The following is an 11,981-nucleotide window of genomic DNA, read 5'->3' on the forward strand; positions in this document are numbered from 1 at the left end:
CTTAGTGGTGGCTGCAAACAGGGCTGGGAGCACCACGGGAAACTGAGGGGGGCCCCTGGCGCGGGGAGGGGCAAGGAGGACTTCGGGGGCAGAGAGGAGAGAAAGGGCACGTCGGAACAAAATGAGTAATTTCTTTTCTGAGATGGAGCGAAGGCCTCCCATAAGGTGGGGGAGATAAGTTTCCCTTCCCCCTTCCCCCCCACCTCTTGGGTCCCCGCAGCCACTTGGACCCCACTCTGATCTGAACCATCTGAAAACTCCCTGGTCCAATCCCTTTGTCCCTGCAGCCTCCACCCCTCTTCTAGGCAACGTCTACACTAAGTGTCTCTACTTCCTGCTCCCTCGGTCCTGGGGTCAGTTCCTCCAGGACCTGTGCCCCCTGGGAGCCCTCTTCTCTTAGGTCCCCTCTTTTCCTCTCATTGGAATGAGACTGGCCAGGACCTTAGATGGGACAGGGCAAGGTGTGCCTGGACAGGGGCAGGCCAGGCTTGGTAAAGTGGTGGCCTGTGGTTACAGAAAGTGTCTAAGTGTCTCTGGGATGTCCCGTGGAGCTGCAGGCCTGGCATCTGGAGCAGGGGCAACAGCCCCAAGAGAGGAGATGCCCCTGGGGAACTCCCTGCCTCCATTGTCCCACAACCTGAATGCACTTCCCAGCACAGACTGGATTTTGTTCCTGTTGCCCTAAACCCCTCACTGGTGGCCTGGCACCTCCGGATCAGATCCTGCTCCTCCCACAGCCTCCCTTTCCAGCCCCACTTGCCCTCTGCACCCGGTCTGCTAGTCCTGGAATGCGACTAGTTACCACGTCTTTTCCTACCGTCTCCTTTCCCTGCCCAGGCCACCTGCACTTTCAAATGCCCTGTGTCCAGGGAGCTGTCCCACCCCATCCCACGTAAATCTAGTGAGCCCTGCCCTTGCCCAACCCCCGCCCCCCGCCATACACACCACTCATGTGACCCAGGGCTGGTCCTTTCTGCTCTCTGGGTTTCATTCTGTGGCCTGGCATCCTGTCCAGCTTTGCTGGAGCAGGGCCAGGTGGGCCTCCCACATATGAAGCTGTGAAAGCCCCTAGAAGTCCCCAGCAGGCGCATGGGTGGGGGTGGGGGGGCATCTGTATGGTAGATACAGCAAAGTCCCCGGAGCAGGTCACAGGAAGCTCCAACCGTCACAGGGTAGAGGGACCAGATTTGTATCTGAGAAACTAAACCCTGGGTTGCCATGGGGAAGCGGGGTGGGGTGTGTGTGTTTACCCTGGGGTCCCCACATTGGGGATTAAGGATCTGGGGAACTGGCCAGGCTCTCCGGGCAGGACCACATCCCTTCAAGCTCCCCAAAGAAGGGCTGTGTTGTCCCTAGACACCCTGGCACAGAGCCATGGCATCTTAGACCCCCCAAGTACAGAGCCAGGTCTTTTCTCTCAGCCCCAGCCCCCTACCCCCACCCCAGGGCACCTGCAAGCTTGGTGACATTGTCCTGTCCTGCCCACTCACCCTATCCAGAGAGCCTGCAGGATGCAGATGGCTTGCCTCCCGTGCTGCTTTTGCGTCTCGTCCACCTCTTTGGTGCTGTCCTTGCAGGAGGGAAGGTAAGCCAGGAAGAGCCTGTGGACCAGAGGGTGGCCATCTCAGGGTCTCTGCTGGTTGAGCGCCTTGACCATTGCCATCTCTGCCCACACCTGCAGGAGAACGGGCAGATGGCTGTGAGCGCCGGCTCTGTGCAGGGCCTGTTGGGTGTGGTACGGGGCTGGGACCATGGGCCAGCCCAGGACCCCCGCCTAGTGCCCCTGGCACTGGAGGCACTAGTGGGTGCAGTACATGTCCTGCATGCCAGCCGCACACCCCCTCGTGGGCCAGAGCTCCGAACCCTGCTTGAGGGCTACTTCCGCATCCTTAATGCCGACTGGCCGGCGGGCCCAAGCCCAGGCCCTGAAGAGGCCCTCGTCACCCTACGGGTCAGCATGCTCGGTGGGTATGGGCTCCCAGGCTCTTGGGGAGGTGGCTCTAGCAGGGAAAGGTCTAAGTGACGATGGAAGGCAGGACTGGGAAGCACGGGAAGAAGGTTTAAGGCCGAGCGGAGGTGTTGCTGACAAGGGATCGAGTGGGGCTGACCCTAGACCCCTCCACAGATGCCATCCCCATGATGCTGGCATGTGAGGACCGGCCGGTGCTGCAGACCACCTTCCTCAGCAACAATTGCTTTGAGCACCTTACTCGCCTCATCCAGAATAGCAAGGTGGGCTGGGCCCGGCTGGGGGGGAGGGCCTGGAACCCAGAGGCTGCTGAGCCACTTCTGGGGACCGAGCTGCTGCTGAGCAAACCTGGGCTGGACTTGGCCGGGGTGTGGCTGGTGGGATGGCCTAAGGCTCAGGATGGCTCTGCATGCCATAGGAGGGGGATGTCCTGGAAGGACCGGAGCTGCCCTGGCCCTTGGTCCCTCTTTCCCCAGCCCCAAGTCCGAGGGCAGGAAGAGGGCTCAGCTGTTTTAGATACAGTACCTTCTCCTGCCCACTTATCTGCTCCACCCTCCCCGACTCTGTTCTGAGCAGGGGATGGGCAGCTCAGATTCCCCCATTCTTCTTAGTGCCTGGTGGGGCACTCGGCCTGGGGCACACAGAGCCTTCCCTTGGGGTGGAGCTCTAGCAGCCTCCCCAGGTCCTGCTCTAACCCCACCCCTCCCCCCATCTTCCTCCTCTTCTCTCTCCTCTGCCTCCTATATCTTGTGCCTTCCCCCTTCCCCACAGCTGTACCTGCAGGCCCGGGCGCCCCCTGAGGGGGACAGTGACCTGGCTACCCGGTTACTGACCGAGCCCGATGTCCAGAAGGTACCACCTTGGGGCTGACCAGCTCAGGCACTCACCTCCCTGGGTCCCCACCCCCTGTGGCTCCCTCTCTAAGCCTTTCCTGCCTATGCAGGGAGAATGAGCAGACATGTGTAAGGTCTGGTGTGGCCTAGCGACAGGGCTGGGTCCCCCATGCTATCTCGCCCACCTTCCCTATCCTTATCCTAGGGAATGGGCAGGAGTGTTCTGTGCCCTGCCTAGTATTTGTATGGGGAGCTAGAGTTTGGCTTTGCCAGGCTGGAAGGAACCTTCGAAACTCAACCACCTACCCCCATTCCCAGAAGCGGAGACTGAGGCCCAGATACTACTGGATTTGGCTCTAGTCACTCACAGAAAAGGAGGTCCCCCACATGGGGCCATTTCTTTCCATGGGTCCTTGTCCCTGCCTTAAGCAGGTTACTGGGAGTCCCTTGTCCCCTTATGATGTGCTGCCTGCCTCACCTTGCATGAGGGCTGTAGGAGGCTGCAAGCTGTCAGTTAGGGGCTCTGTGTGGAGAGCCCTCTCTCTGGTGGTTTACCACCTGGGCCCCAACCTCTAGAGTCTCCCAGCTTTGTCTTTATGAGGCAGCCCCCTGTGGCCATTACACTTGCCTATTTTCTGAGAGCCTGCATATCTATTCATCTACTAAGCAGGCAAGGCAGGTGAGACCCCCGGTTTTCACAGATGAGAAAAAAATTGAGGCCCAGAGAGGGGAAAGAGGTCGTGTGAAGTCACTTGGGGAGTCAGGCCCCATGGAGCCCAAATACAGCCTAGCCCCTGTTGACAAATTCTCCAAGCCCTGCTGACCCCTCAGCCCTCAGGGGTGGGGCAGGGCGAGTGAGCAGCGCATGCTTCTAGCTGTCAGGTTCAGCCAGGGTGAGCCTCAGTGTCTCCACCTGGATCTAGGGGCAAGGGGCAGGGTAGGACTCAAAGGTCTCGAAGGTTCTTCCGGTTCTAACATCCTGTGATTGATGGTCCCTAAATTCCCCAACCCCCTATCAATCATCATGGGTGATGGGGCACTCGCCTGCCTGCACATGTGTGTCTAGATTGGGTGGGGATGGGTGGGGGCCCGTAAGCCTACCAGACACTGGGGCATAAAGAGTTATGGCGAGAGGGTCCCCTGTTGATGTGTCCCAGTGAGGCACTTCCTGGTCTTGGTTTCTTCCTGGCTTCTTTGTCAAAGTGGGCCTTGCCGAGCTCCTCAGAGGGGGCCCTGGGGTAGGGTGAGGGTCATAACAGTTCAAGCAAGGAGGAGGAGGCCTGGTACCTCTACTCCCAAAGCCTCCAGCCAGCTCAGCTATGTGCCTTGGGGCACCTGCTCCTGGCCCTACACTGGGAGCAGGGGGCTGCCAGCTGTGACCCCCTGGCCCCCGGTTCTTCTGACTGACCCTCCCCACCCCAAGGTACTGGACCAGGACACAGATGCCATCGCGGTGCACGTAGTCAGAGTACTTACCTGCATCATGAGCGGCTCCCCCTCAGCCAAGGTGAGGACACGGCGTTCTGGCTGTGGTAGGGGTGGGGGATGGCAGTTAAGCTGACCGTGTGCCCCCAGAACTAGTCTGGTTGGTGGCTGTTAGAGCAAGGGAGCTGGGGAGGTGACCGTCTTGCCCTCTGGGGTGCAGCTCAGCCCACTGGGCAGACATGGTCATTGGTCAGTGCTGGCAGCTGGATATCCTGGGTCAGGGAAGCACTAGGGAGGATACTTGTGGGCTAACCACCATCTAGAGCCTTCTGAGGGGGACCCTTGCCCCCACATCCACCCACAGCCCCTTTCCCTTGCTAGCACTGCAACCCAGAGGCAGAGCCGGCGGGGGAGCCCTGGAAGATGACGCTTCCTCCAGGGTTTCCGTGGGGTGTGTTTGCCCCGGGGCCCACACACATGCTCACTTTTTCCCCACACAACCCTGCACAGGAGGTGTTTAAAGAGCGCATTGGCTACCCTCACCTGCACGAGGTTTTGCAGAGCCAAGGTCCCCCCACCCATCGGCTGCTGCAGGAGCTACTCAACATGGTGAGGGCAGGGGCATTTTGGCGTCAGGGTCCCAGAGGCGGTCAGGACTGAGGGTTTCCCTGGAAGGGGAACTCTCCACCCTGGGGACTGTGTTGGCTGTGGGCAGTACATAGTGTGACCTGTGGCCTGAGCACATGTGTCAGTTGCACTGGGGTGAAGATTCTGGTACGTGTGAGCAAGCCCCAAGATCATCCTGGGAACACGCCATTGGGGCGGGCCAACCCAGACCAAAAGCCAAGGCTCGGGAATTAACGGTGCTCGTCCTGGACTTCCCTGAACTTTCCTGAACCTCAGATCCGCCCCGTGAGCAAGATGGGGTAGCACGTGTTGCTTTCCCACGCCGAAGGCAAATCCACTGAGGCCGGGGAGTCCCACTGTTGGCAGGGTGGCCCGTCCCATGCCAGCTGCCCAGGAACTATGCCGTTCTCTCTCCCCATAGGCTGTGGAGGGGGACCACAGCGTATGTCCACCACCACCGATCCTGAACGAGCAGCCCGTGCTGATGCTGATGCAGTGGCTGCCGGCCCTGCCCACGGCGGAGCTGCGGCTCTTCCTCGCACAACGCCTTTGGTGGCTCTGCGACAGCTGCTCCGCCAGCCGCTCCACGTGTGTGCAGGCGGGTCTGGTGGGCTACCTGCTGGAGACGCTCAGCACGGGGGTCGCCCTGGGGGTCCGCTGCCAGGAGCAGCTGTTGGCGCTGCTGCAGGCATTGGGCCGTGTGTCTCTGCGGCCCTTGGAGCTTCGTTGCCTGCTGCGCCCCCCGCCAGGGCTGGACTCGGGGCCGGGCAGAGCCGAGGCTGGGAATGCCCGACACGCCGGTGCCATCATTCGTGCGTTGTCGGGCATGGCCCGGCACCGGGGCCCTGCACGAGCCCTGCACTACTTTGACCTCACGCCCAGCATGGCCGGTATTATGGTACCCCCCGTGCAGCGATGGCCAGGACCCGGCTTCACCTTCCATGCCTGGCTCTGTCTGCACCCCACGGCTGCAGCACCTGCCCCGGCCCCGGCCCCCTCACGGCCCCTCCAGCGGAAGCAGCTGTACAGGTGGGTAACTTCCAGGGACCGGGTGCAGGGCCAGGGTGAGGAGAGCAGCAGGCATAACTGGCTTGGCCTCCCCCCAGCTTCTTCACCAGCAGCGGCTCAGGGTTTGAGGCCTTCTTCACGGCAGCTGGGACACTGGTGGTGGCCGTGTGCACCCGGAAGGAGTACTTGACCATGAGCTTGCCTGAAGTGTCCTTTGCCGACTCTGCCTGGGTGAGCCTCTACCCTCTTATGGTCCAGGGGGAGTGGGTGGAGGAGGCCCCCAGTGCCAGCCCACGGCTTGATGTTGTGGCTTCTGTTCTAGCACTGCGTGGCCATTGTCCATATGCCTGGGCGCCGGCCCTTCAGCCAGAACCTGGTCCATGTCTACAAAGACGGCCATCTGGTCAAGACAGCACCCCTCCGCTGCCCCTCTCTCAGTGAGGTGTGCCAAGCAGGGTTTGGGGAGGCCTTGGGTAGCGGGAGCGTCTTGGATAGGGTGAAGCCTGCAGCCCCTGTGTCCCCCACCCCCACCCCACATAGACCTCAGACTTCAGCCTCTGGGGTCTGTGCAGCCTTGGGGGTCACTGTGAGGAACCGGATGCAGGTGGAGCCCCAGGCTCTGCTGTGACCTGACCACTCCCCCAACCCTGGCCCCGCAGCCTTTCTCCTCCTGCTGTATCGGCTCCGCTGGGCACCGCACAACGACCACCACCACGGGGCTGCCTCCGCCACCAGTCCCCGCTGCCCTGGCTCACACTCACCCCTCCCTGTCCCGCTCCCAGTCGGTCCCGGCTACCGCAGGGCTTGGCTGGGGGTCGGGGCTGGTGGCCCCCCTGCAGGAGGGCAGCATCAGCTCCACCCTTGCAGGCACACAGGACACTCGGTGGGGCAGCCCCACGTCTCTGGAGGGTGAGCTGGGAGCCGTGGTCATCTTCCACGAAGCCCTGCAGGCAGCGGCCCTGCGGGCCCTGAGCACCTTGGGTATGCATCACCTGCCACGCACCGGCCCAGCCCCACCCCAGACGCGGCTGGTTGGGGCTCATGAAGTGCCCTGGCCAGAGACTAGGGGTCCAGGAGGGGAGGGAGAAGGTGTCCCTAGGCATATATGTCCTCTGGTCGGACAGAGAAGAGGCGGGCTCTGGATGGGGTTTGGCCAGAGGCCCAGCCAGGCCTGAAACCCCCTGCCTACCCTCCAGGGCCCAATGAGATGGCACCCTTCAAGCCCGAGGGGGAACTACACGAGCTCAGCACCAAGCTGCTCCTCCATTACTCACCTCAGGTACTGGGTGGGAGGCAACTGGCTCGCCCCTGCCGCCGTCCCCCTGTGGCTCCCACACTCTGTGTGCCGCCTCGTCTCTCAACTGACCCTTGCCGCCTGCCCGCAGGCCTGTAAGAACAACATCTGCCTGGACCTGTCTCCTGGCCACAGGCTGGATGGCCGCCTGACAGGCCACAGGGTGGAGACCTGGGACGTGAAGGTGTGTGTGCCCATGCGGGCAGTGTGTGCAGAGAGTGTAAACACAGGCACGTGTGTGTGTGTGTGTGTGTGTGTGTGTGTGTGTGTGCAGGGTGGGCTGGGAGGTCTCTGGGAGACAAGCTCTAGAGAACAAAACTCCCCTGGACCCAGGTTCCCAGACTGGAAGGTCTGCTGGGGTGGAACGGGGCAGGAAGCGACAGGCAGCTGCCCTCACCCGGCCAGCCCTTCCCCTAGGACGTGGTGACTTGCGTGGGAGGCATGGCTGCCTTGCTGCCCCTGCTGGAGCGAGTGGCCTCACAGCCCCAAGAGGCCGAGGCGGGTCCAGCTGAGACACATGACCTCGTGGGGCCCGAACTGACCTCTGGCCACAACACCCAGGGCCTGCTTCTCCCACTGGGCAAGTCCTCCGGTAAGCGGCCCTGGTGCCTAGGTTGGGGTGGCGAGGAAATCTTGCCATGACAAGGAGGCCAGAGTGCTTGACCGCTGGCAGGCCCTTGACACACATCTGTCCCCTTCCTGGTGGCGGGTAGAAGAGCGCATGGAGAGGAATGCAGTGGCCGCCTTTCTGCTGATGCTGCGGAACTTCCTGCAGGGCCACACGGTGAACCAGGAGAGCCTGGTGCAGTGCCAGGGGCCTGCCATCATCGGGGCCCTGCTGCGCAAGGTGGGGCAGGCGGGGAGGGGGCTGCCCTATCTGACCAAGTGGACTGGGTGGGGGGACTAGGAAGGGGAAGCTGAGTCTGTTAAGGAGAGCCTCCTGGGAGAGGCGGTGGCATCTGAGTGGGGCCTTGCCAGGCGTGGCAGGATTTGGCTGATGGTCTGGTGGAAGCATCAGCACCTGCTGGGGCTGGAGACCTGCATAGCAGGCTGGGGGCCTTGCGCCTCAGGCAGCGGGGAGCCGGCAAAGGGTTCCGAGTAGGCAGGATGCTCGTGTCCATCCGCCTGTGCAGGGCAGGGTGGGTACCGGGAGGCTCAGGAGCACGCAGCCAGGGCCTGCCACCTCACCCTGGCTCCTTCCACCCCAGGTCCCCAGCTGGGCCATGGACATGAATGTGCTCATGTCTGCCCAGCTGCTGATGGAGCAGGTGGCAGCGGAGGGCAGTGGGCCCCTCCTGTACTTGCTCTACCAGCATTTGCTCTTCAATTTCCACCTGTGGAGCCCCAGTGACTTTGCTGTGCGCCTGGGTAGGTGTGGGGCCTTGGATGAGGGACGCCACTGGGCAGGGTGGGTGTAGAGGTTCTGAGAAGTTCTAGCCCCGCTTCGGGTGACTTGAGGGGACCTGTCTTCCCCTGGGGCATGTGAGGGGAACATGGCCCTGTCCTGGAGGGATAGCTGAAGGGGCTCAGCTCAGCCTGGTGGCCTGAGGCCTCTGGTGATGCCCGCTCAGGCCACATCCAGTACATGTCTAGCATCGTCCGGGAGCACAGACAGAAGCTGCGGAAGAAGTATGGGGTTCAGTTCATCCTGGATGCGCTGCGCACCCATTACAGGTGAGGCTGCGGGGCTGACACAGCTGCCTCTGGCCTTGCGGACGGGGTCGACCCTCCCCCCCACCCCCCTCCAGCTCACCTGCCCACTGCCCTCCCTGTTCTCTCCCCTCCGCTGCCCTGCCTTCTCCTGGCCCTGGGTGGCTGCGCTTGCCGGGACCGGCCCAGCCCACAGCGGGAGCACCCCCTAGCGGCTGACGACGTGCGCACAGTGCAGACCTCACTCCTCGGCCTGGTGCGGGAGTTCCTGGTCCGGAGCTCCGCCACTGATCACTTGCAGGTCACGCTGAGCTTTCTGGCGGCTACAGGCGATGATGGCCAGGTAGGCTGGAGGCTGTTGAGGGTGAGACTTAGGTGCGGGGTGGAGTGTGGGCCGTGTTGTGGGGAGCGGCCGGCCCAGAATGAGGCTTTGTGTCACTTGCTGTGTCCCCAGGTGGCGGGTGCTCTGGACCTGCTGCTGGCACTGCTGCAGGGCTCACCAGCACAGGAGGCTCTGGCTATCTTCCTGTTGGAGCAGGGGAACCTTGAGGTTTTGCTGGCACTGCTGGTGCAGCCAAGGTCACTGCCCCTGCTGCCCGACCGAGTCTGCAAGGTACACCGAGCCCACCCCCCCTAGCATCCATTTGACATGGCCCCTGCCTGAGGGCCAGGGAGGTGTGACTTCCCCTCCTCCAGTAACTCCTTCCCCAGTGATAACAAACCCCCTGTGACACTTAACCGCCCCCCCCCCCCCCCCCCCGCCCCAGATCCTGCGCAGATTGCAGCAGAATGAGCGCTTACCTGAACGGAGTCGCCAGCGGCTCCGGCTGCGAGAATATGGTCTCCAGGGTCTCATCGCCTGCCTGCCGGAGGGGGCTGCTTCGCCCCAGCTCTGCCAGGGCCTCTACAAGCTATTCCTGGGGGCAGGTATATATCTCAGTTGGGGCCAAGAGGCAGGCCAGGCGGAAGGGTGTGATGGATTCAGGAAATAGGGCAGGTGGACATAGGAAAGGTGTTGGTACAGGGGCCAAGGCTGAGCCAGCAGGGCTGGGGTCAATCTCTCAGAGCCTTCCTGGGGTCAGTCCCTCAGAGTCTCTCTGGCCATCTTCCCAGACTGCCTGAACCTCTCAGATCTGTTGGCTGTGGTGCAGCTGTCCCTCCAGGCTGACCTCGGCGTCCGCCTGGACGTTTGTCGCCAGGTGAGTATGGGAAGTGAAAGCTTGCGGAAGAGGGGGCTTCTACCCTGGGGGCTTCGCTTTACCTTCCTGTGAGGAGCGCTCTCTGGAGGCCTCCCCCCTGCGAAGGCCCTAGGACGGGAGTCTGGGGGGCAGACTGCTGGATGAGTCTCTCACTTGTTGTGCCCTGGCCCGGCAGCTTTTCCACCTCATCCACGGACAGCCAGATGTAGTGCAGCTGCTGGCCCGGCAGGCCGGCTGGCAGGACGTGCTGACCCGGCTGTACGTCCTGGAGGCTGCCACAGCTGGGGGTCCCCTGCCCTTTCCCCCAGAGACACCCACATCCCCAGAGCCAGCCTTATGCAAGCCACCCACCGAATCACCTGAGTCTTCGGATGTCTTCCTGCCCTCGGAAACCCCCAGCCCCGACCCTGACAGCTTTTACCACGCTCTCTCTCCATTTTGTACACCCTTTGACCTGGGCCTGGAACGGGCCAGCGTGGGTTCGTGCAACAATGCGGGCAGTGGCAGTGGCAGTGGGACTCTTACTCCAGCCAGCCAGCCTGGCACACCTTCCCCACTGGATGGGCCCCGGCCCTTCCCTGTGGCCCATGGCCGCCATAGCTCTAGTCTCTCCAACGTGCTAGAGGACGGCAGCCTCCCGGAGCCCGCCACCAGTGGGGATGATACCTCAAATACCAGCAACCCACAGGTGAGGCGGGTCCGCTCTCTGCCACTGCGGCACTCTAAGGGACACCTCTGGGACACAGGGCAGGCAGTATAGACTTTCCAGAGGTGGGGTCTTGTCTGACATCAGGGCTATAGGTGCTGGTCAGCCCTGGTGCTGCGGCCTCATTGCTGTCATCTGCAGTTGTGTTCCCGGGGTAGGGGGTCCTAGAACGGGACAGACGATGCTGAGCCAGAGTGGAGGCGCCAGCCAGGCTTTGGAAAGTCCTCAAGAGAGCCTGTAGGGCAGACACTTCACAGGGCCTGTGGGCATTATAGTTCTAAGGAATCTGCCTTGTGTTTCCAGGTTTGGGTATGGGTCTCTGCTTATTCTATGGCATTCCTCCAGAGAATTCCAGTATGGTTCTTGGGCCTGAGATTGCCATGGGGCAATTTGTGAGCCAGCTCATCTGTTCTTAGGAGTCCTTGAAACCCCAGGATTCTGTCTAGAATATTCAGGTAGTGGCTAAGGCCCCTGCGCCATTCTTCCAGGCCCCAGGGTGTCTGCTGGCTGAATGCTCTGCCTCCAGCTGTCCCTACTAGTGGTCGGCAAGGCAAGGGGTGCTCAGCAGGGATAGTGTAAGAGCCAGCGCCTCCCTCCCACCCCCGCCCACACCCCCACACCCTTTTGTGCCCACAGCAAACCCCTGAGGAGGAGTTGTGCAACCTGCTCACCAACGTGCTGTTCTCAGTGGCGTGGCGGGGCGTGGAAGGCAGCGATGAGGCCGCCTGGCGGGAGCGTGGCCAGGTCTTCTCGGTGCTCACCCAGCTGGGCGCCTCAGCCACGCTGGTGCGCCCGCCAGACTGCATCAAGCGCAGGTGAGGAGACAGCTTGGCAGGGCGAGGGGCCTCTGGGATGCCTGAGGGGAAGGAAGACAGCCAGGCGGACACCTGAGTCCCTTGCCCACCCCCAGCCTCCTGGAGATGATGCTGGAGTCAGCCCTGACCGACATCAAAGAGGCCCCTGCTGGGGTCCTGGCCAGCCTCACCCAGCAGGCGCTTTGGCTGCTGCGCCTGCTGCAGGACTTCCTGTGCGCCGAGGGTCACGGTAATCAGGAGCTGTGGAGTGAGAAGGTGCGACAGCTCAGGGGCCTGTGAGGGCCACATGAGTCCGCGTGTTCACAGGAGCCTGCAGGCATCCGGCGTGGGAGGTGGGCGAGTGCACACGTGCACTCACGGGTGCGTCAGAATGGTGTCTGTGTGTGCAAACCCTACCTGGCCCCCAGACTTAAACCCTACCTTGCTCCCTCCCGGTGGGCTTCTGGCCTCCTCTG

The 11,981-nt window shown here is 62.2% G+C and overlaps 1 protein-coding gene across 7 annotated transcripts in view; it reads left to right on the plus strand.

Annotated features, from left to right (window-relative positions):
- Positions 1-11,981, plus strand: part of NBEAL2 (neurobeachin like 2) — a 29,740-nt gene that overhangs the window by 9,354 nt on the left and 8,405 nt on the right. For 5 of the 7 annotated variants that reach the window (XM_049640356.1, XM_049640361.1, XM_049640358.1 and 2 more), the window contains 23 exons: positions 1,500-1,585; positions 1,682-1,964; positions 2,126-2,232; positions 2,741-2,821; positions 4,226-4,309; positions 4,738-4,836; positions 5,276-5,883; positions 5,961-6,093; positions 6,185-6,304; positions 6,522-6,843; positions 7,059-7,141; positions 7,248-7,340; positions 7,574-7,748; positions 7,870-8,003; positions 8,365-8,524; positions 8,728-8,830; positions 8,996-9,149; positions 9,261-9,419; positions 9,574-9,733; positions 9,920-10,005; positions 10,181-10,693; positions 11,348-11,526; positions 11,622-11,781. In XM_049640356.1, coding sequence (XP_049496313.1) covers positions 1,500-1,585; positions 1,682-1,964; positions 2,126-2,232; positions 2,741-2,821; positions 4,226-4,309; positions 4,738-4,836; positions 5,276-5,883; positions 5,961-6,093; positions 6,185-6,304; positions 6,522-6,843; positions 7,059-7,141; positions 7,248-7,340; positions 7,574-7,748; positions 7,870-8,003; positions 8,365-8,524; positions 8,728-8,830; positions 8,996-9,149; positions 9,261-9,419; positions 9,574-9,733; positions 9,920-10,005; positions 10,181-10,693; positions 11,348-11,526; positions 11,622-11,781 — 4,082 coding nt within the window. The remainder of the gene's footprint in view (positions 1-1,499; positions 1,586-1,681; positions 1,965-2,125; positions 2,233-2,740; positions 2,822-4,225; positions 4,310-4,737; positions 4,837-5,275; positions 5,884-5,960; positions 6,094-6,184; positions 6,305-6,521; positions 6,844-7,058; positions 7,142-7,247; positions 7,341-7,573; positions 7,749-7,869; positions 8,004-8,364; positions 8,525-8,727; positions 8,831-8,995; positions 9,150-9,260; positions 9,420-9,573; positions 9,734-9,919; positions 10,006-10,180; positions 10,694-11,347; positions 11,527-11,621; positions 11,782-11,981) is intronic. The other 2 variants (XM_049640359.1, XM_049640360.1) reach the window with 1 other exon arrangement.

The sequence above is a fragment of the Panthera uncia genome, chromosome A2, assembly GCF_023721935.1.
Source record: "Panthera uncia isolate 11264 chromosome A2, Puncia_PCG_1.0, whole genome shotgun sequence".
Lineage (NCBI taxonomy): Eukaryota > Metazoa > Chordata > Mammalia > Carnivora > Felidae > Panthera > Panthera uncia.